The following is a 22,213-nucleotide window of genomic DNA, read 5'->3' as shown; positions in this document are numbered from 1 at the left end:
CTCCTTCATGGAAATAAAAAAATTGTGTGGAACTGTTAACTGGCTCAACCCTTTCCTGCCTATTCTGGACTAGGAGATGAAGCAACCCCTCTGCCAGGGTTAAACTAACATCTAAGGCTAGTAACCTACTACAGAAACTTATGGTGCTACTTTATCAATTATGGAAAGTCATGACCCAGGTAAGCCCCCTCTTGGCTATAATCCTGTGGTCTCTTGAGAGGGTGATAACAGTATTATGGCAGAATGGGCCCCTCATGTAGTTGCACCAGGCCCATTCTGATTTATTTAAGGCTACCTTGAAGTTTGAGATTGCCCTCTGCCTTGCCCTTAAGGCAAGAGGATTAGCAAGAACTTATGACAGGGAACCAGACAAAATAATTTTTATCATTCTCCATACAATATTCTTAATCATTATGGACAGATTCTATCAGCTTTCAAGAAATGATGGTGGAGTTCACAAGCTCGTTATGTAATCACACACCACCAGACAAGTGTCTTACTGCTTTGTCTCAGTTCCCAATTACAGTTAAACCTCATAGCACACCAAGCTCTTGCCCCATTCCCAAGGCAAATATGGTCTTTTCTGATGCTAATAAAGCCAAATATGGGATTCTTGTGTAAAGGACAGAGAAAAAGGACACAAAGGAAATTCTCTCTAATCTTGCCTCAATGCAACGAGGTGAATTATTTGGACTCCTGAAAATTTTTGCACGTTGCCAACAGGAACCAGTTAATATTTTCTCAGAGAGTCAATATGCAGTAAAAGCTGTCTATATCCTGTCTTTCTCCTATATTATAGAGCAAAACAGCCCTATACGTGTCCACAGGGGACCTATCCTGAAGGCTCTCAAGAATAGGGCACATTCGTGGCTCTTCTCACATATGAGATCACATTCTAAATTACCTCACACATTCACAGAAGGAAATGAGAGGAGTGATGCCCTGATTATGGCTGTAGACATAGAATTGCTAGAACAAGTCAGCATTACACCAGCAATTTCACCTTTCTCCTCTATATTTGTCACACTCTGGCTGAGCCTCTCAGAAGAGAGCTTTATCAGGCTCCTGTCAGCATGTACTTTTTGGGATACTTCATGGGCTGGGGGTGGGGCTGGCTCTGAATGGCCATTCCTTCAGTCTCTGCTCCAAACTTTGTCTCCATATCTCCTATGATTATTTTTGTTTCCCCTTCTAAGAAGGACTGATGCATCTATACTTTGGTCATCCTTCTTCTTGAGCTTCACGTGGTCTGTGGATTGAATCTTGAGTAATCCCAGCTTTTGGGCTAATATCCACTTATCAGTGAGTGCATACCATGTGTGTTTTTGTGATTGGGTTACCCCACTCAGGGTATTTTCTAGTTCCACCATTTGCCTATGAATTTCATGACGTCATTGGTTTTGATAGCTGAGCAATATTCCATTCTGTAGATATACCACATTTTCTGTATCCATTCTTCTGTGGAAGGGCATCTGGGTTCTTTCCAGCTTCTGGCTATTATAAATAAGGCTGCTATGAACATAATGGAGCATGTGTCTTTGTTATATGTTGAAGAGCATCACTTGGGTATATGCCCAGGAGTGGTATAGCTGGGTCCTCAGGTAGTACAATGTCCAATTTTCAGAGGAACCTCCAAACTGACTTCCAGAGTGGTTGTACCAGTCTGCAATCCCACCAACAATGGAGGAGTGTTTCTCTTTCTCCACATCCTTGCCAGCATCTTTTGTCACCTGAGTTTTTGATCTTAGAGATTCTGACTGATGTGAGGAGGAATCTCAGGGTTGTCTTGATTTGCATTTCCCTGATGACTAAGGATGTTGAATATTTCATTAGGTACTTCTCAACCATTTGATATTCCTCAACTGAGATATTCTTTGTTTGATATTCTTTGTTTAGCTCTGTACTCCATTTTTAATAGGGTTATTAGGCTTTCTGGAGTCTAACTTCTTGAGTTCTTTGTATATATTGGATATTAGCCCTCTATCAGATGTAGGATTGGTAAAGATCTTTTCCCAATCTGTTGGTTGCCATTTTGTCCCAATGAGTGTCCTTTGCCTTACAGAAGCTTTGCAGTTTTATGAGGTCTCATTTGTGTATTCTCAATCATACAGGATAAGCCATTGGTATTTTGTTCAGGAAAATTTCCCCAGTGCCCACGTATTTGAGGCTCTTCCCCACTTTTTCTTCTATTAGTTTGAGTGTATATGGGTTGATGTGGAGGTCCTTGATCCACCTGGACATAAGCTTTGTACAGGGTGATAAAAATGGCAATTTGCATTCTTCTACATGCTGACTTTCAGTTGAACCAACACCATTTGTTGAAAATGCTATCTTTTTTCCATTGGATGGTTTTAGCTCCTTTTTCAAAGATCAAGTGACCATAGGTGTGTGGGTTCATTTCTGGGTCTTCAATTCTATTCCATTGATCTACCTGCCTGTCTCTGTACCAATATCATACAATTTTTTATCACTGTTGCTCTGTAATACTGCTTGAGGTCTGTCTGGGATGGTGATTCCCCCAGAAGTTCTTTTATTATTGAGGATAGTTTTCACTATCCTGGATTTTTTGTTATTCCAAATCAATTTGCAAATTGCTCTTTTTTCCTCCATTTTTTTCCTTTTTTAAAAATTGGATAAATTTTCATTTACATTTCAAACGTTATTACCTTTCCTGGTATCCCATCCCCCTCCCACTTCTTCTATAAGGGTGTTTCCCCCTCCCCAACTACCCTCCCTTCCTGCCTCCCTGCCCTGACATTCCCCTACACTGGGGGGTCCAGTCTTGGCAGGACCAAGGGCTTTTCCTCCCATTGCCCCATTGCAGCACCAGGATTTTTTTTTTTTTTATAATATTTACTACAAACCACCATCTAGGTGGTGACTCAGCATGACTATCATTTGGGCATCCTAACTCTGTCAGGAGTTGCTTAGGGTCTACAATTTATTCTTTATAAAGTGCCACTGTTTGTCAGTCCAGTGGCACCGCTACAGGTGGTGGTATGTGACAACTATGTAAATCACTACTGGAGCTTACGGCCTAAATTTCTATTTCTTGCCTGGTGACCATACTCCCCAGTACATCTAAAGAGATACAATTTCTAAAGAGAATGTGGTGAGAGCATCAAGGAGGGAGTGGAAAAAGTAGAGGGGACAAAACAGTCCCTCTGACCCGTGCTGTTCGACCATTTGGCAAGCATGGGTGGGTCCAATTTCCCCAAATCTGCCCCCCCATTCCAAACATTATTCCAATGACCCACATGCAGGCTCTACTGCTTCCTGAGTGTTTTCCCATTTCTCTCATGGCCCCCCAATTAACAGCAGCATAACTATGAACTCTGATTAAATTGGTAACTTTGAGTGGATATGTCATGCTCTCACACAACTCTATTTCAAAGAGCTCTAAGAACAGACAATGTAATTTTGAACCTTCTTAAACATTAGCCCAGAGAGTCTCAATGTTTGCCCTCGAGGAGCTGCATATATGCTCCCAACATTCCTGTTGTTAGAAATAGCCCCGGGAGTCGTTAGAAACTGGTATCAGGCAAAAGTTTTAATTCTTCAAAATGGTGCACTGTGGTAAGTCATGTGGTCGTGTTACCGGGTTTTATTCTTCATAAAGGGTCTTGTGTCTTCCTCTGAGAAGTCAGAGCCTGGTCTCACGTTTTTATGAGACTGGCTAAGGAAGAGCAGTGTGTGCAGTGTGTGCGGCAAAGCACACTTTTTGAGAAAGGTTGAGAACGCAACCTGGTTGCACCCACTTTGATCTTTCAAGGAGGCTGACTGGAGGAAGGACTTTGCCGGATGACATCTTCCATCTTTGATGGAACTTCCTTTGTCTCATTTTATCCTTTGGGAGAAAAGATAGTACATTCTATTTACATCTCACACTGGGAAGGTCAGTATAGCCTTGTTTTGATGCTGTCTAACCCACCCACTCCCACCCTCCTATTCCCCAGAGCTGGAATTTTCTAGAACTTCCCTTTACTGTTTTCTCTCTCATTTGGTCAGCACCACCACTCTTCAGCCATCATTTCCCATGGCATTCTGTCACGTAAGTCTACATATGACATTATTACAGCTAAGCATCGAGCCTCCGCACAGCTTGTCGAGCAACAATGTATGAATACCCCTAAGCGGTGGATGGATTGACTGCACAAGAGTACAAGACAGGTACAGATGGCTAATGTTTGGTATCATTTCCTCATTTCTCCGGTTAGGACAGAGAAGATCATGCACATCCTCCCCTTTACTGACTCCTTCACTAAGATTTTGAACTCCTGATGCTCCCGTCTTTACTGCCCTACTTTAAAGGCGTGACTTACACCTGTTTATGCCTGGTTGAGGATGGTAGAAGGGCCCCAGTACCCTTCACTATTTGGAAAGGATTTAAGTGGCTTTCCTCATCTTAAATCTTTTCAACGTTTATCTTGGTTCACGAGTCAACCCACGCACAAAATCTACGGCAGGTGAAACATAAAACAAGTGTAGTCCAAAAACTCAGAACACTACAGTTAATTCGTCATGACTTCAGCTCCTGTCCCCAGGCTGACTCCCAAGTCCTCCGAAGAGATTGACAGGAGATGAGCTCCTAACTCAACTGGGAACTCCTTCTAACATTAGCAACACACTGGCCGGCCGCCCTCAAGAGGCAGCAACAAGGCCCCCCTCCAGTGCGCGCCCTCTCGTGGCTCCTAGGGCCACTATCTACTTCCTGCCGTTGAGACTCAAGAGCGGAAGAGCGGAGAGCCGCATTGGCGTCTAGAAGGCGAAGACTTTTAGACAGGGTGCCGGCCACTGCGCACTTTCACGCCTGGAGAATCTGCTTCCAAAGCAGTGGGAAGGAAAAGGGCTGTGTGTAGACCGCGGGGTCCTAGCACAAAGGTGGAAGCGAAGCAAGCGGGCGTGAGGCGTGGCCGCGGGGAGGGGGCGGGGCCGACGTGTGCAGGCGTGGGGCGGGGCTCGCGAAACCCGGCCGGCAAGCTAAGATTCACCGTGCAGCGCCGCGGACGCTCCAGCTCCTGCGGTCCCGTCATTGTGTCCGCGCGCACTCGCGAGTCCCCGGCGTGAACCGGAACAGCTTGCGGAAATCGCGGCTGGGAGCCGGGCGCTGAGCAAGAACGCGGTGGGAGGCGGCCTGCGCGGCGCCGCCCGCCATGGCCGCGGCGGGGTGAGCTCTGCGCGGGGCCGCAGTCGCAGACTCAGGCTCCTCCGCTGCAACCCAGGGGCTGAGGCCGTAGCAGCCGTGGCCGCTGTCTGTCGGTCGCCGTAGCCGCCTGCTCGTTGCCGCTGTCCATGGCGCGGCCCCGCCGCCGCCGCCGCTGCTGACCCGGGCCCGGCGCGGTTTCCGCCCTCCACGGGGCGCGGGCGGCCTGCCTTTGCGCCCGAGCCTGCGCCCGCGCCCCGGGACTACCAGCCCGGTGGTCAGCGATGGGGAACACAACTTCGTGCTGCGTGTCGTCCAGCCCTAAGCTCCGGAGGAATGCGCACTCGCGGCTGGAGTCCTACCGCCCGGACACGGACCTCAGCCGCGAGGACACTGGCTGCAATCTGCAGCACATCAGCGACCGGGAAAACATCGACGGTGAGTGGCGCCCGCCTCCGCCTCCGCCTCTGCCTCGGCCTCTCCCTCTCCCTCCCCTTTCCCTCCCTGCAGGACTTGGAGCCTTGCGGTTCTGCTGCACTCACAGAATGGTGGAAATTTTGTTAGCCACGGCTGGGGAGGTCCAGTAGGTCCAGGGAGGGCGTGTGGCATGTGTGTGCTGGGGTGCGTCTACATGCGTGTGCACCCCGGGGATGGCATGGGAGGCCCCAGGCTGTGTGCTTTTGGGATGTTGCCAGAGTTATGTTTAGGGTGGCGGTGGTATTTGCTCTTTCCAAAAGGAATTGTGACAGTCTTTACCTGACTGGAGTTGGCCTGGGTTCCCCCAGACAACTCTACCCCTTTTCCAATTAAAAACTAAACTAGGCCCAAGGGAGTATGCTTGTGACTATATAGGCACAAATGCAAACATATGTACTATGCGAGTATATACAGTCCTGTGCACAAACACATAAATACTTTATGGGTATGTTTGCCTGGTTGAAGTAAAAGGTACACCTCAGAATGTTTAAAAAAGAAAATACCAGTCGACTGTAAGTTAAGTGATCTAGTTTTAGCATGGGCTAGAATTATAGTCCTACGAATTTCAGATTTGTCTGGGCAACTTGTGTATTTGAAAAAAAGTTAAAAGAGGCATCATTGCACCTAGTAACTGGTTTTGCAGTATCTTTCTGAGTATTGTTTTGTAATCAAACTCATTGTATACTGGGCATAAAATACAGTTTATATAATTTCCTACTTAAAAGATTAAATTGGAAATATCTTTAGGCCTTGTTTTTCGTTTTTGTTGTTTTTACGAAAATCCTCACACAAATAATCTAGTTAAATTCACTTATAATTTTTCTTATATGAATGAATTGATAACTGGTATTGACTCATTCTTGTTGCCTTTGGAGTGGAGTATTCCTTGCAATCGTGAAAGGCTACATTTGAATGCTAAGAAGAGTTTTCTTCTTGTTTCTTATATAAATAGTGTCTGCATGTTAGGGACAGCAGCTTTATTAAACAAGTATCATAAGGTTACTCACAGTTTATAGTAAGTTCTGGCACTACGTGATTTTTCTAGTGTTATTAAAATTTGTGTATTCGTGTGTGCAAGTGCACACTCGCACTCGAGAGTGTGTTACCTGTGTGTGGCAGTTGAGGTAAGAGGAAGGTGGTGTATGTCACGATCTGGAGTTACAGGTGGTTGTGCTGGGAACCTATCTCGGGTTCTGTGGAAGAACAAGGCGCACTCTTAATCACTTAGGCATTTCTTCAGCCCCTCTGGTGTCATTTTATGTGTCCATTAGCTCGTTTTTTTTTTTTTTTTTTTTTTTTAGGTGATTTTGAACTGCAGTTTCCCATTTACACATTTAAAAACATGTAGAAGAATATTGAAGTAAGAACTCCCAAACACATAGTAAAACTGTATTTTCAAGGGCAGAGTGAAGAAGTGAACACGTCCATTGTAGAATATTGCTAACAGCGTTGACAAGCAAAAAGCATTAAAGAATACTTTATTTTTATTATACAGGTTTACATTAGGCCATTTTCACACACAGTTTTGCATCTGTTTTCAGGCCACTCCACATAACAGCATTTTATGTCTCTCACTCACAAGCGAGAGAAAATGATTTGCCCTTCTGAGACTTGTTTAATATAATTATTTACAGTTGTACCCATTTTACTTCAGAGACATAATTGCATCTTTATGGCAGAAATGAATTTCATTGTATATAAAACACAGTTTTTTTTTTCCATTCCTCAATTAGTGGGCAGTGGTGCAGTAAGCGTGGATATGCCAGTATTTTTATGTTTTTTTAATTTGTTTTGTTTTGTGTTTTAAACTTTTGAACAGATACCTGTTAGAGGTATACTGAGTCATAAGGTAGGTCTGCTTTCCATTGATCCCCATTCTGACTATCACAGTCTAGACTAGTATCCATTCTCACTGTTAGTGTGTAAAGGGGTTCCTCTTATCTGCTTCCTCACCAGCATTTGTTATTTGTTTCCTTAGTAATTGCCATTCTTATTGAGGTGAGAAGGAAAAAAAAAACCTCATTGTAATTTGTGTTTCCTGCTAGTGATGTTAAATATATTATATTTTTTATTGTCATTGTTATTTTGTTTGTCTGTTTTCGTTTTGGGTTTTTTGTTTGTTTGTGCTTTTTTTGAGACAGGATCTCTGCATGTGGAACTCAATGTGTACGATAGGCTGGCCTCAAACTCGCTGAGCTCTACCTGCTTGTGCTCCAAATGCCGGGACTAAAGGTGTGCATTAACATGTTTGCGTTCATACACTTATTGCAAGTTTCTACCTCATCTTTTTCATCTTTTGGGAATTGTTTCTCTAATTCATTAGACCAGTCTTTGATTGGGTGGTTTAGTTTTTGATCACAGGTGATGAGGTTTCTGAGTTCTTGTGCATTTTAGATTTTAAACTCTGTAATTTGTATACCTGGCAAAGACTCCTCCCATTTTGTAAGTTGTCTCTTCGAGCAGTTATTTTCTTGAGTGTTCTTACGATAATTTTTATCTTCATGAGAATCAGTTGTTCTATTTCTTGAGAGACTGGTGTTCTGTTTAGAAGTATTTGCCTATACTGGAATCTTAAACATTTTTTTCTACTTTGTCCTTAGGAATTTTACCGTTTCAGGTCTTTAAATAAAATCTTTGATCTGTTTAGAGTTATCTTTTTGTATGTGGTGACACATGAGTCTAGTTTTCTTCTGTATGGCAGAAGAACATAGCCAGTTTGCCAGCAATATTTATTTGTTGAAGAGCCTGTTTGCTCAAATGTGTATTTTTCTGATTTTGCTAAAAAAAAAAATTCCATTGTTATATTGGTTCATAGCTGGGTCGCCTCTGCTTTTCTTTTGATTTATACCTTGTGTTCTTGTATTAGCTTTATGATGCTTTTCTCATCTTCATTTCTTTGTAGCTCTGGCTGTCTTGGAAGTCACTAAGTAAATCAGACTGGCCTCAAATTCAGAGAGATCCTCCTGCCTCTGCCTCCTGAATGCTGGGATTAAGGCCAGTGCCAGTGATGTTTTTATTACAGTGTTTTGTAGTCAGCTTGGAGTCAGGCGCAGTGATGGCCTCCAGCATTGCTGTTTTGCTCAGGATTGCTTTGCTGTCTGATCTTTTGGTTTCTCTGTAAATTTTAAGCTTTTTTCCCCTTTCTTATTTGTGAAGAAGAATCTTGGTGTTGGAATTTCGATGGGACTCTTATCCAATCTGTAGATTTTTTTAAAATAGCATAGCTATTTTCATATCTATTGTTTAGTTTATGAGCATGGGATGATTTCCCATCTTATAGTATTTTCAGTAATTTTTTAGTGTTCTAAAGTTTTCATTGTAGAAGTTTTTTACTTCTTTGACTAGCTTTATTATGAGGTCTTGTTTGTTTTTTAATTATTTTTAATTATTTTTCTGATTTCTTCCTCAACATAATCTTTACTGGTATCTAGGAAAGCTAGTAAGTTTTGTGTATTGATTTTCGTATCCTGTCTCTTTGCTGAAGGTGTGTTTTTATTAGCGCTAATGTTTTTCTGGTGGTCTTTTGGGTCTCCTATGCGTAGATAATATTGTCTACCAATAAAGTTACTCTGATTTATTTCTTTCACACTTTTTTTATTTTTCTTTCATCATACTGTTCTACCTAAAGCTAAAGGAATAGTACTGGGTAAGGAGTAGAGAGAGACACCTTTGCCTTACTCCTTATTTTATTGGAAATGCTTTCCATCCCACCTCTCCACCCCCATTAGTATAACGTTGGGTATGGGTTTGTTATGTATGACTTTTATTATGTTGATAAGTTCTTTCTATTCCTAGTTTTTCCAGAACTTTAATTATAAAGGGTTACATTTTGCTGAATGTATTGAGGTAATCATGTGATTTTTTTCCATGTGATCTATTACACAAACCATTTCATTTTAAATCATGATCTTTTGGATATGTTCTTGAATTCTGTTTGCAGAAATATTTTTCCTTTCCTATATTTGGTGGAGGTTTTGTTTTAAATGAGAGATTAGAAACACCCCCCCCCCCCAAAAAAAAGAAAAATAATTCACAACTGAACTGGCTATTACTATGCACTAAGGAGATGGATATAGTGGTTGTAATCAGCTGTTTGGCACGAGGGTTTGATCTTAGTTGGACTTATGATTGCTGTGATGAAAACACCAAGACTCCAAGCAACTTAGGAAGGAAAGGGTTTATTTGATTTTCATATCCTGAACCACAGTCCCCTGAGGGAAGCCAAGGCTGGAGCTGATGCAGAGGCCATGGAGGTGTGCTGTTAACTGGTTTGCTCTCTCTGCTTGCTGATTTTGTGTCAACTTGACACAAGTTCAAGTCATCAGAGAGGAAGGACCTCAACTGAGGAAATACCTCCATGAGATCCAGCTGTCAGGCATTTTCTTCTCAATTAGTGATCAATATGGGGAAGATCCAGCCTAGTGAGGGTGGTACCGTCCCTGGGCTGGTGCTCTTGGCTTTTACAAGAAAGTGGGCTGAGCAAGATATGTGAAGCATATCCAGCTGTGTTTGAGTTCCTTTCCTGACTTCCTCCAATGATGAGCGATGATCTGGAAATGTCACCCACAAAACCCCTTTCCTCCCCAGCGTGGTGGTTGGTCATGGTGGTTCATCTCAGCAATGGAAACCCTAGCCAAGACGTGCTCTAAGGCACACCTAAGTTCATTTGTGAGGCCTCTTTGAGAAAACCTCTAGAAGACCACAGACTCGTTCTTCACACTTAGAGTAATTTAGAGCATAAAGCTGGCAGTGAGATCTCTAATGGAGGCTGCAGGGTTCTCTACAGTTCATTTTTATGATTATGCTAGTTTAGACCTCTAAGTACTAATTTGTCATAAAAATAGTATTCTACCTCCCAAGTTCAACAGATACATCAAGAATTTATCTAACCAGAAGTTTTCAGCATTGGTATTATTTAGAGCAGAAATGTAAGCCTCTTCAATAGAATGAGTAGGTTTATTTAAAAGTTTCCAAGTAGCTCTGAGATGCAGTTGGGCTGGTTGGCAGTGCAAACTGCTGCTCTAGGGTTATTTTGGTACTGAATCATGTAATGGCAACAGATTTAAGTAAAACAGATTCACTGTGTGTCTTTACATATCTATGTTTGAATATTTCAATTTCTCTGTTATGGTTGGTCTTTGGTATCCTTGTGTTCCGTATATGGATTCATTTAACTGCAGACCACAAATACTTTTAAACAATTGTATCTGTACTGAATACATGTAAACTTGTTTTGCGTCTCTTGGGGATACATGTTAATAACTATCTAAATAATAGTTATAGTCAGTGTTGTAAGTAATTCAGAGAGCATCACTATGTATAGAAGGTGTGTGTCAGCTGTGTGCAAACACTTGGCCATTTCTGGGAGGGACTTGAATACCAGCAGACTCTGATATCTAACAGGATCCTGGAATAACCACCTGCAGCTACTGAGGGACAACTGTATATTATTAAATTATTAGTAAATTTTTAAAATTACATGTCAAGACTTCTTGAGTGTCACTGTCTTTCTTCTATCTTGAGAATCATTCCAGGCAACTACTAGTATTGAAGATTGATAGTTTGTTCACGACTCTTCCAGACTATCTGAGGTTTTTTTTTTTTTTTTTTTTTTTTAATGGCAGATATATGCATTTCCGCACCATGCTCTAAAAATAGAAAGGAGGCAGTGTTTGTTTGTAGTATCAGTAACTTGTGTTAAGGTAGGCAGACTTCTTTGATGCCCATTGAGAATTTGCTACCCTTTATAGTAGTGTGAGATTCTTTGTGGTTTTGAAAGTTGTGGGCAGTTTAACTAACTCTCTAGGACTTATCTTTCATGAAGTCACTCAGAGGTCGAGAAAAAAAGACTAAACACTGATAGGAAAAGTCAGAGCTCTTCTCTCAATTCTGTACCCAGCACTGCTCTGAGTGTAGAGGTAAGGATGGATCTAGTCTAACAGTTATAAACTGTTGAGTAAGAAAGAAGAATAATAGGAGAGGAGGAAGGGTGGAATGTTGGTTTAGAACACAGGATTATGGAAAGATATAAAGCTTCCTGTTAGCACACACAGAGTCACCCACAATGTGAATGTATACAAAAATGCAACAGTAGTACAAATATAAATTAAAGTGAAGCCCCTCAGGTTCAGAATGACTTCCAATTATATAGAATTTCTTTGAAACATACAGACTTTGGGTCTGAGTAAGTGCTTGCTTGAGTGGCTGCATTAATCTAGCTCCCTGTTTGGTTTGTTTATAATAAAGAGGTTTTTTGTTAAATGTTGAGATAGAAAGAAGCTGAAGCCAGGGTTATTTTATTTTCTTCAGAGGCTTGAAATGTATATAAATATGCTGTATATTAAATGTTTGCTGTTCCTAGAGAGGGGCACTGGGTGTAAAGATAAGTTCTACCAGTCTTGATCAGATTGTTAGACATCCCCTAACATTTCTTTTAGGAATGAGTCTGGCTAGATCCAGTTTCAGAAAGCTCAGAAAGGAAATTATCCACTGTTTCTCAGCTCTATAAACCACCTGTATTTGTTGCTGTAACTCCCTTCCTTCGGAGAAAAGTGGCCTGCCATGATAAAAATTGAGAAGTATTGGTCTGACAGCTCACAAATGATAACTCACAAGATTCTGCCTGTCAGATCTCTTGGTAGCTTTGAAATTCCTATCAATTCCTGGCTTGGCTAGCTGCAAATGAGCGACTGTTTTCTTACAAGGGACAACTCTTTAATAAAGACATGGAAAACCTTGAGTACTTTTTCTTCACCTTCGTCAGAATGTTTGCATTCTGTATATTAGTTTTGACTTTGTAGTGGACTTTTCTATAAAAAACTGCACCTGTGGTTTTGGTGTGAAAGTGAATTGTGTAAAGACATTTCAAAAGGACTGTAGCCATGATAATGTCTCTGGGCTAAGTGATTGATAGCCCATGGTTGTACTACTATTCCAAAAGAATCTCAGTCTGGTTTTGTTGTTGATTGTTACCTAGGGTTTGTGATTGTTCTGTCCCTCAGTCATGATCATTGTCCTCTGCTCTAGATGATAGACACAAGACATAAGTTGCACATATGGCTCCTGGTGCCCAGGGAAATATAGCTGCGTTACACTGAAGATAATTGTTAGTTACAGTTATATCCATGCCAGTTTGTTCCAAAAGCCTTGCAGCAGCCTTTGGTGAGTGATGGATTGCAGGTCACTTCTGTTTTAGATTCTTCTGCTACAGACCTGGCGGAAGGATGACTGGGATATACTGTACATGGGAGTTCATACGCTTGCAGATATTGGCACAGCTGAATGTTGAAGACATGTAGGCAAGTATTTTACTCTAGATTGGTATTTTTGTGAATTCCTTGAGAATTTCCTAAAATGCATTTTTATAATGTTCATTTTCTTCCGTCCCCTACTTGGTCTACCTGTCTATCCACTCAACCTCATGTTCTCCATCTGCTCCTCTCTAAACCCATTTAGTCCAATCTGTGCAACTACTCTTTGGAATGGCGCCTACCCCAACATCGACCTGCCAGGGGTTACACTCTTAAAAGAAAACCGACTTTCCTTCTCCCACAGGTGTCAGATGCTAATGGTTTCTCAGCTGCAATGGAAGTTCATGCCCACCTAACACTTCCTATCTGGAATTTTGTCTGGCACTAGCTTGAACATGTCTGATGTTGCAAGCTGTCACAAACACGGGGAATTCATATTGTTCTTATGTGCTACTGTCCTGTTATGCCTGGAGAACACGCTCCTTGTAGTCATATGCTACCTCTGGCTTGTACTGCAATCTTTCTGCCCTTCTTCTGCGAAGATGGCTGAGCCTTTGAGGGAGGGAGTGTGATATGACGTCCCATTTAGGCCTGAGCACTTCGCAGACTTACTCTCTTCTGTACACTGACCAGTTGTGGGCCTCTGCTAATCCCTGTGGACTGCAAAAAGAAAGCATCTCTGATGAGGTTTCAGAGATGCACTAATCCACTGGCATAACAATACTTATTAAGCAGATAGTTTAATACTATGTCCACTTAGCAGAATAATAGAAGCTTCTTCCCTAGGATCTATGACCTTTCCACCCACAGGTTATTGACTCTAAAAACTATGCCAAGTGTGGGTTTTATCCTGCAAAGTGAGCCTTAAATCCAATCAGAAACTCCTGTAACAATTGTGCTACTATTGCACTAGTAGACATATTTTACCAGGCCAGTCATTATTATGACTCGGAGAGTTGAGCTAGGCAGGAGCATTGATTCCTATCCTTCTGTAACACGTTTACCACTTTTGCAGCACTATGAAAGCTAGCCAGTTGGGGTGAGACTACAAGGTCAGTGCCAGCTTGGTTCCTGTGGTATTCTATACTCAAGAGTTTTACAGTCAAGCTTTAGAGGGTGACTAGGAATGATAGTGAGAGCTTGTAATGCTTGGAAGTCTGTGGGACCCCATCGGCCATCAGGTCTAGTACCATTCTTGGCACTTAACTAACATGAGGTGTCTAGTTGGGGTATTGCTGCCTCTGTTATAGGATGGTTCCATGTAAATCCTCTTCTTCCTCTTCGTCTCCTTCTCCTCCTTTTCAATTTTATTTATTTTTTCCTAATTCACTTTGTATTCTCACTGCCCGCCTTCTGGCCACTCCTCCCAAAATCCCCACTCTTTATACTATACTCCCATTCTCCTCTGAGCAGCGGTGGGGTGAGTGGGGGGGTGAACTCCCCTCCCCCCAGTATCTGCATACCCTGGGACTTCAGGCCTCTACAAGGCTGTGTGATTCCTTTCCCCAGGGGCCAGACAAGACAGCCCAACTAGAAAAACCTACCCCATATACCTTCAACAGCTCCTGGGATAGCCCCATTCCAGTTGTGTGGGACCCACATGAAGACCAAGCTGCACATCTGCTACATGTGTGCGGGGAGGCCTAGGTTCAGCCCTTGTATGTTCTTTGGTCGGTGGTTCGGTCTCTGAGATCCTCAATGGTCCAGGTTACTTGACCCTTTGGTCTTCCTGTGCAGGCAGTTCCTGTCCCCTTCGGGACAGCAATCCTTCCTCCTGTTCTTCCGTAAGAGTCCCCATAAGAGTCCCCAGGCTCCATCCACTGTTTGGCTGTGGCTGTCTCTGTCTGAGTCCGATGTTGGTGTAGTCTCTTAGAGGACAGCATGCTCCTGTTAGCAAGCATAACAGAGTATCATTAGCAGTGTTAGGGATTGGCGCTTGGCCCACTGGATGGGTCTCAAGTTGGGCCAGTTATTGGTTGTCCATTGCCTCAGTCCCTGCTCCCTCCCCTGTGCCTGTCTTATTTGTAGACAGGATACATTTTGGGTTGAAAGTTTTGTGGGTGAGTTGGTGTCTCTGTCACTCCACTGGGGTTTCTGTCTGCCTACAAGAGGTGGCCTCTTCAGGTTCCATATCCGCAGTGTAGTGAGTCCCGGCTTTGGTCACCCCTGTTGATTCTTGGGTGCCTTCCTTATCCTAGGTCTCTGTCTGTATCTGGAGGTTCCCCCACCTTCTCACGCTCATCACTGGCAGGTTTCCATTCTGTTTTCATGGCCATCTAGCCATCTCTCCTGTCCTTCCCCACACTTGATCCAAATCCTCCATTCCCCTCCCCACCCCCTTCCCTAAAAGTTCCCTCTCCATCTGCCTCTTGTGACTATTTTATTCCCCCTTCTAAGTGAGTTTCAAGCTTCTCCATTTGGGCCTTCCTCTTGTTTAGCTTCTTAGAGTCTGTGGAGTGGTAATGTGGTACCTGTATTTTATGTCTAATATCCACTTATAAGTGAGTACATACCATCCATGCTTTTGGTATCCTCACTCAGGATGATATTCTCAAGTTCTATTTATTTGCCTGCAAAATTCATGATGTCTTGGTTTTTAATAGCTGAATAGTATTCCATTGAGTAGATGAACCACATTTTCTTTATCCATTCTTGAGTTGAGGGACATCTAGTTTGTTGCCAGTTTCTTGTTATTGTAAATAAAGCTGCTATGAACATAGTTGGGCATGTGTCTTTGTGAGATAGTAGAACATCTTTTGTGTATATGCCCAGGAGTGGTATAGCTGGGTCTTGAGGTAGAACTATTTCTAGTTTTCTGAGGAAACACCAAGTTAATTTCCAAAGTGCACTCCCACCAGCAATGAAGGAGGGTTTCTCTTGTTCCACATCCCTGACAGCATGTGTTTGATCTTGGCCATTCTGAAGGGTATCAGATGGAATCTCAGAATTCTTTTGATTTGTATTTCCCTGTTGACTAAGGACTGAACATTTCTCAAAGACTTCTGGGCTATTTGAGATTCCTCTCTTGAGAATTGTTAGTTCTGTACCCCGTTTTTAAATTGCGTTATTAGTGTCTAACTTCTTGAAGTCTTTGTAAACTTTGGATATTAGACATCTTTCAGATATACAGTTGGTGAAGATCCTTTCCCAATCTGTAGGCTGCCAATTTGTCCTTTTGGCTGTCCTTTGCCTTAGAGAAGATTTGCAGTTTTGTGAGGTCCCATTTATCTATCTACTGTTGCTCTTAGAACCTGAGCCATTGGTGTTCTGTTTAGGAAGTTGTATGTTGTATCAGTGTGTTCAAGGGTATTTTCCACTTTCACTTTTTTGAGACTTAATGTATTTGGTTTTATTTTGAGGTTCTTGATTCACTTAGAGTTTTTCCCCCCAAGGTGATAGATTTGCATTCTTCTACATAGAGCCGTCCAGTTAGTCCAGTACCATTGTTGAAAGTGCTTTCATTTTTCCATTGTATGATTTTGCCTTCTTTATCAGAAATCAGGTGTCCAGAGGTCTGTGTTTTATTTCTGAGACTTTGATTTGATTCCATTGATCAACATTGTCTGTTTCTGTACCAATACTTTGCAGTGTTTATCACTATTGCTCTGAAGTACAGCTTGAGGTCAGGGATGGTGATTCCTCCTGAAGTTCTCTTATTGTTCATGATTGTTTGCTGTACTGGGTTTCTTGTTTTTCCATATGAGGCTGAGAATTGCTCTTCTGAGGTCTATAGAAAACTATGTTGGAATTTTGATGCGGATTACGTTGAATCTGAAGATTATTTTTGGTGAGAGGGCCATCCTTGAGCATGGGAGGTCTTTCCATCTGATATCTTCTTCAATTTCTTTCTTCAGGAATTTGAAATTCTTGTTATACACTTCTTTCACTTGATTGGTTAGAGTTCCACCAAGATGTTTTATATTATTTGTGGCCATTGTAGAGGGTGTTGTTTCCCAAATTTCTTTCTCAGTCCATTTACCATTTGTATAAAGGAGGGCTAGTGATTTCTTTAATTTTGTATCCACCCACTTTGCTGAAGTGGTTTATTAGCTATAGGAATTCTGGTACAATTTTTGGGGTCACTTATTTGTACTATCATATCACCTACAAATTTTGATACTTTGACTCCTTCCTTTCCAATTCATATCCCCTTGATATCCTTTAGTTGTCTTATTGCTCTGGGGAGGACTTCAAGTAGCATATTGAATAGACAGGGAGAGAGTAGGCAGCCTTGTCCCTGCTTTTAATGGAAATGCTTTTAGTTTCTCTGCATTTAGTTTGAGTTGGCTTACTGAATATTGCTTTGATTATGATTAGGTATGTACCCTGTATCTCTGATTTCTCTGATACTTTTACATGAAGGAGTGTTGGATTTTATCAAAGGTTTTTTTAGCATCTAATGGCATAATCATGTGATTTTTATTTTCCAGTTTGTTTATATGGCGGATTATGTTGATAGAATTTCACATATTAAACCATCCCTGCATCCCTGGGATGAAACCTACGTTTCATCCATCTTGATGGATGATGTCTTTGATGTGTTCCTGGATTTGGTTTTCAAATATTTTATTGAGTATTTTTGCATCAATGTTCATAAGACAAATTGGGTTGAAGTTCTCATTTTTTTGTTAAGTCTTTGTGTGGTTTATGTATCAGGGTGACTGTGCCCTAATAGAATGAGTTCAGCCGTGTTCCTTCTGTTTCTGTTTCGTGTAATCATTTAAGGAGAACTGGTATTAGCTAGCTCCTCTTTGAAAGCCTGGTAAAACCATCTGGCCCTGGCCTTTATTTTGGTTGGGAGACTTGCACTTCATTAGGGGTTATGGGGCTTTTTAAATAGTTTACCTGATCTTGATTTGAGTTTGGTTGGTAAGTGGTATCTGTCTAGAAAATAATCCATTTCCTTAAGATAGTCCAGTTTTGTGAAGTAAGACCTAATGATTTGAATTTCCTAATGTCAGTTGTTATGTCTCCCTTTTCTTTACTGATTTTGTTTATCTGGATACTGTCTTGTCTCTTGGTTAGTTTGGGGGTTTGCCTATTTTGTTGATTTTCTCAAAGATCCAGTTCTTTGTTTTGTTGATTCTTTGTATTGTTTTCTTTGTTTCTAACTGATTGATTTCATCCCTGATTTTGATTATTTTTTATTTTTTGGATGTACTTAACCTCTTTTGGGTTTTAGTTTTCCTTCTAGTATTGACTGTAGAGCTGGATATTGTTAGAATTATCTTAAAATATTTTGTTTTCTCCATCTATGGTGATTGATAGTTTTGTTGGATATAATAGTCTAGGTTGGCACCTGTGTGTTTTTTTTAAGAGGTTTTACTATATCTGTCCAGGCTCTTCTGGCTTTTAGAGTTTCTGTGGAGAAGTCGTGTGTAATTCTGATCATCTGCTTTTGTAGGTTACCTGGCCTTTTTCCCTTGATGCTTATAATATTCTTTTTTTTGTTCTGTAGATTTTGTATTTTGATTATTATGTGGCGGGAGGATTTTCTAGTCCAGTCTAATTGGTGTTCCATAGCTTTTGGGATGGTTATAAACATCTCTTTCATTAGGTAGGTAAAGTTTTTTTCTATGATTTTTGTTGAGAATATTTTCTGGGCCTTGGAGCTGGGACCCTTCACCTTCTTCTGTTCTTATTATTCTTAGGTGTCCAAGATTTCCTGGATGTTTGGGTTTGGGAAGTCTTTAGATTTAACATTTTCTTTGACTGCTGTATCAATTTCTTTTATTGTATCGTCTGCCCCTGAGATTCTCTCTTCTTCTGTGTTCTGGTGGCCATGCTCACATCTTTTGTTGTTGTTCTCTTCCCTAAGTTTTCCATCTCCAGGGTTTCCTCAGTTTGTTTGTTCTTTATTGTTTCTGTTTCCATTCTCAGGTCCTGAACAGTTTTATTTATTTCCTTCATCTGTTTAATTGCATTTTCCTGTATGTCTTTAAGGGATAGCTTCTATCATCTTTATAAGACCAGATTTTAGGTCATTTTCTTGTGTTTCAGTTGTGTTAGGAGGATATCCAAGTCTAGCTGTAGAAGTGTGGTTATGTTCTGAAGGTGTCACATTCTCATGGCTTCTGTTGCCTTCTTCTGAAGGCCTTTAACCATCTGGATGGCGTTGATCCCTGGATGTTCTGTCATACCTCAATGGTCCTGGTGGCAGGCCTCTAGTGGGTATCCTTGGATCCTTGGGCTGTATGGTTCCTGATCTGTACATCTGTATGCATGGTTCAGGACATGTCCAATGAAGATGAGCAGAAAGGTGGCAGGAGAATGGAGGTCTCCCTGGCTAGCAGGCTACTAAGGGCATCTTGGCTTAGCCCAGAGGGCTCAGACTACTCAGAGGGCTCAACCAGCAGAGAAGATGGGTAGGGGAAGGGAGCATACCTGTTTGGTTCAGCAATCTGATGGAGCTGGAGAGGTGTTGGAGAATAGACACCGCCCCCCATCCTCAATAGCAGGATGATCAGGGCAGGTTGGCTTGGTCCAGAGGGCTCAGCCAGCAGGGAAGATGGGGGTGGGGAAAGAGGTGGAGGGGGGAAGCTAACCTGTATGGTTCAGGAGTCTCAGGTCTGATGAGGGTTGGGGGAGAGGCAGCGGGAGAATCTAGGTCCCCCTGGGATAGCAGGCTGTTCAGGGCCCCATTTAGATTCTGTATATGTATATAGTTTAGGATACCTCCACAGTAGTAGGTTTCTGTGTTGTGTTTTCAAAAGCTCTTTAGTGTTATTCCTCCTTATGACTGTCCTTTAACCTGCTGTTTCATTCCCTAGTCCACTGAATTTGTTCCCCTTTCCCTTGGTATCATTACATTCTGCATTCCTTCCTTCGAAAGAGTTCCACATCCCTATAGCCTCTTACTAGTTCCCTAACTCTATATCCCAAATGAAACATACATATTTAAGATTCAAAGAAGCTAATATCCACATGAGAGGAAAAAAAATCAGTGATTGGCTTTCTGGGTCTGGGTCCCCTCCACTCAGAATGATTGTTTCTAGTTTCATCTATATACCTGCAAATTTCATAATTTAATTTTCTTAACAGCGAAATCATATCCCATTGTGTACATGCACTACATTTTTACTATCCGCTCATCATTTAATGGGCACCTAGGCTGTTGTCGCATCCTGGCTTGTGTGAGTCAGAGCAACGGTGAACGTGGGTGAACAAGTATCTCTGTAGCTGGATATAGAATCCTTTGGGTATTTCCACTGAAAGGTATAGTTGAACCATATTGGTATGTGTATCTCTAGCTTTTGGAGGGACCTTCACACCAGTCTTCATAGTGGCTACACCAGTTTGCACTCTCACTAGCACAATATAAGTGTTCATATTTCCCTGAATCTTCACCAGGGTCTGCCGCTAATTATTTTTTGACTTTGGCCATTCTGAGTACAGTCAGATGATATCTTAATGTAGTTTTGATTTGTATTTCTCTAATGACTAACGATGTGAACATTAAGTCATTTGTGTTTCACCTTTTGCTCCCTCCCAGTTTGGTTCCAGTGTTGCCGGTATCCCTGGCTGGCTTGGAGTGCACTATACCTATACTCCCAAATGCTGGCACTCAAGGATTGTTTCTCCATGCCCCAACTGTGCCCCAGTCCTAAGTACTAACCCAGTGTCACAAGTGTAGCCAGTGATGCTTTGACAGATGGTAACCGCTATACAGAAACTTTAGTTTCTTTTGATCCCTTTTGCTAATTATGATTTTTGTGTCTGCGTAAGCCTGGTCCTGTTTAGAAAGCCCTCTCCTATGTCTGTGAATTTAAGTTTATTGTGTACTTTCTCGTCTGTTGGATTTAGGGAATTAGGTCTTAACATAGAGGTTCTCTTGCATTTGAGTTTTGTACAGGTTGAAAGATACGGATCTAGATGAATTTTTCTTCTTCTTTTTTTTTTTTTTTTCTTTTTTCTTTTCTTTTCTTTTTTTTTTTTCAGAGCTGGGGACCGAACCCAGGGCCTTGTGCTTGCTAGGCAAGCGCTCTACCACTGAGCTAAATCCCCAACCCCGAATTTTTCTTCTTTAGTCACCCAGTGTGACCAACACCATTAGTTGAAGATAGAGTATTTTCTGTAAAACCAGGTCACCATAAGTGTGCAGTCTTAAAATCTGGGCCCTCTATTTCATTGATCAGTGTATCTTTGCTCTTAAAATGGGGAATTTTGGTACTTTCAGCAGTGTTTTTATTGTTTTGGGATTTTTTTTTTTGTATATAAAATTTAGATTGCTTTTTTATTTTCTTTGAAGAGCTGCATTGGAATTTTGATGGGAATTACATTGAACATGTAAACTGCTTTTGTTAGGATGGCCATTTCCACAGTATTAATTCTACTAATCCATGACCTCCCCTTTTTTAACAGTATGGCCTTCTCTTCCTTAGTGTTGAGATAATCACTGACCACCTCCCCCTGGCCTTATGTTTAAAATTTCTTTAGGTGTTGTCTTGGGGATAGAATCTAGAGCCTTGTGTATACTGGGCAAGTGCTTTACCACTGAGCTGTTAGCATTCCTTCTAAGCTCTACCCAATACTTACCTGGCAACAGCCATGTAGGCCTGGCTTGCTATAGAAGTTTGGCCTCCCTTTGCTCTCTTTGACTCTCTACCCCTTTGTTTCTTTCTGACTCCTTTCTCCCTCTTCCCTTTCCCCTCATTCCTATCTCCATGTGTTCCTGGCCAGTCTTTTCTCATTTTCTCTTTCTTGCTTTCCCTTCTTTCTCTGCCTCTACTCCCTTCTCAACTCCCCTTCATGTGTCCCCAGATAAACTCTGTTCTACACTACACCCGTCTTATGGCTGGTATCTGGGGAGAGGGATGCCTGAGCATGGGCCCACTGAGGTTTGCCCTTGAGAAACTTAGCAATTTCAGAATATGTTTCTGGTTATTGGGTAGGATATGAAATCTGGCTTTTTACCTCTCCAGGAAAGATTTTACACTTACTATTTTGTTCCTTAATTACAGAACTTCAAGATTTTAAATGACTTTAAGATTTAACTTGGAGCTGGAGAGATGACTCAGTGGTTAAGAGCACTGACTGCTCTTGCAGAGGCCCTGAGTTCAATTCCCAAGCAACCACATGGTGGCTCACAACCATCTGTAATGAGATCTGATGCCCTCTTCTGGTGTGTCTGAAAACTGCTACAGGGTACTCATATATAACAAATAAATAAATCTTTAAAAAAAAGGGAGGGGGATTTTAACTCATTACTGCTATTTTAGCCACCATTATCTCTGATTCTTGATTTTAATTTTATTGACCTGTTTGGAACAAGAGATTTGCTCTGTTACTTAGGCTAGACTAGAACTCACTGTGTAGTCTGAGGTTATGTGGAACTCAACAGTCC

At 41.7% G+C, this 22,213-nt stretch overlaps 1 protein-coding gene and 1 long non-coding RNA gene across 2 annotated transcripts in view; one reads left to right on the top strand and one right to left on the bottom strand.

Moving 5' to 3' along the window:
• Positions 1-3,528: 3,528 nt before the first annotated feature.
• On the bottom strand, positions 3,529-5,129 carry LOC100909729 (uncharacterized). Its single transcript, XR_005495703.1, has 2 exons — positions 4,992-5,129; positions 3,529-3,847 (listed from the first exon to the last, which is right to left on the bottom strand). It is a non-coding gene; the product is annotated as an uncharacterized LOC100909729 (long non-coding RNA).
• Positions 5,130-5,427: 298 nt separating this feature from the next.
• Positions 5,428-22,213, top strand: part of Ccny (cyclin Y) — a 127,856-nt gene continuing 111,070 nt past the window's right edge. Inside the window, exon 1 of the mRNA NM_001191833.1 lies at positions 5,428-5,581. Coding sequence (NP_001178762.1) covers positions 5,428-5,581 — 154 coding nt within the window. The remainder of the gene's footprint in view (positions 5,582-22,213) is intronic.

This window comes from Rattus norvegicus, chromosome 17 (genome assembly GCF_036323735.1).
Source record: "Rattus norvegicus strain BN/NHsdMcwi chromosome 17, GRCr8, whole genome shotgun sequence".
Classification (NCBI taxonomy): domain Eukaryota; kingdom Metazoa; phylum Chordata; class Mammalia; order Rodentia; family Muridae; genus Rattus; species Rattus norvegicus.
The sequence above is the reverse complement of the archived record's forward strand: the minus strand, read 5'-3'. Positions and strand labels throughout refer to the sequence as shown.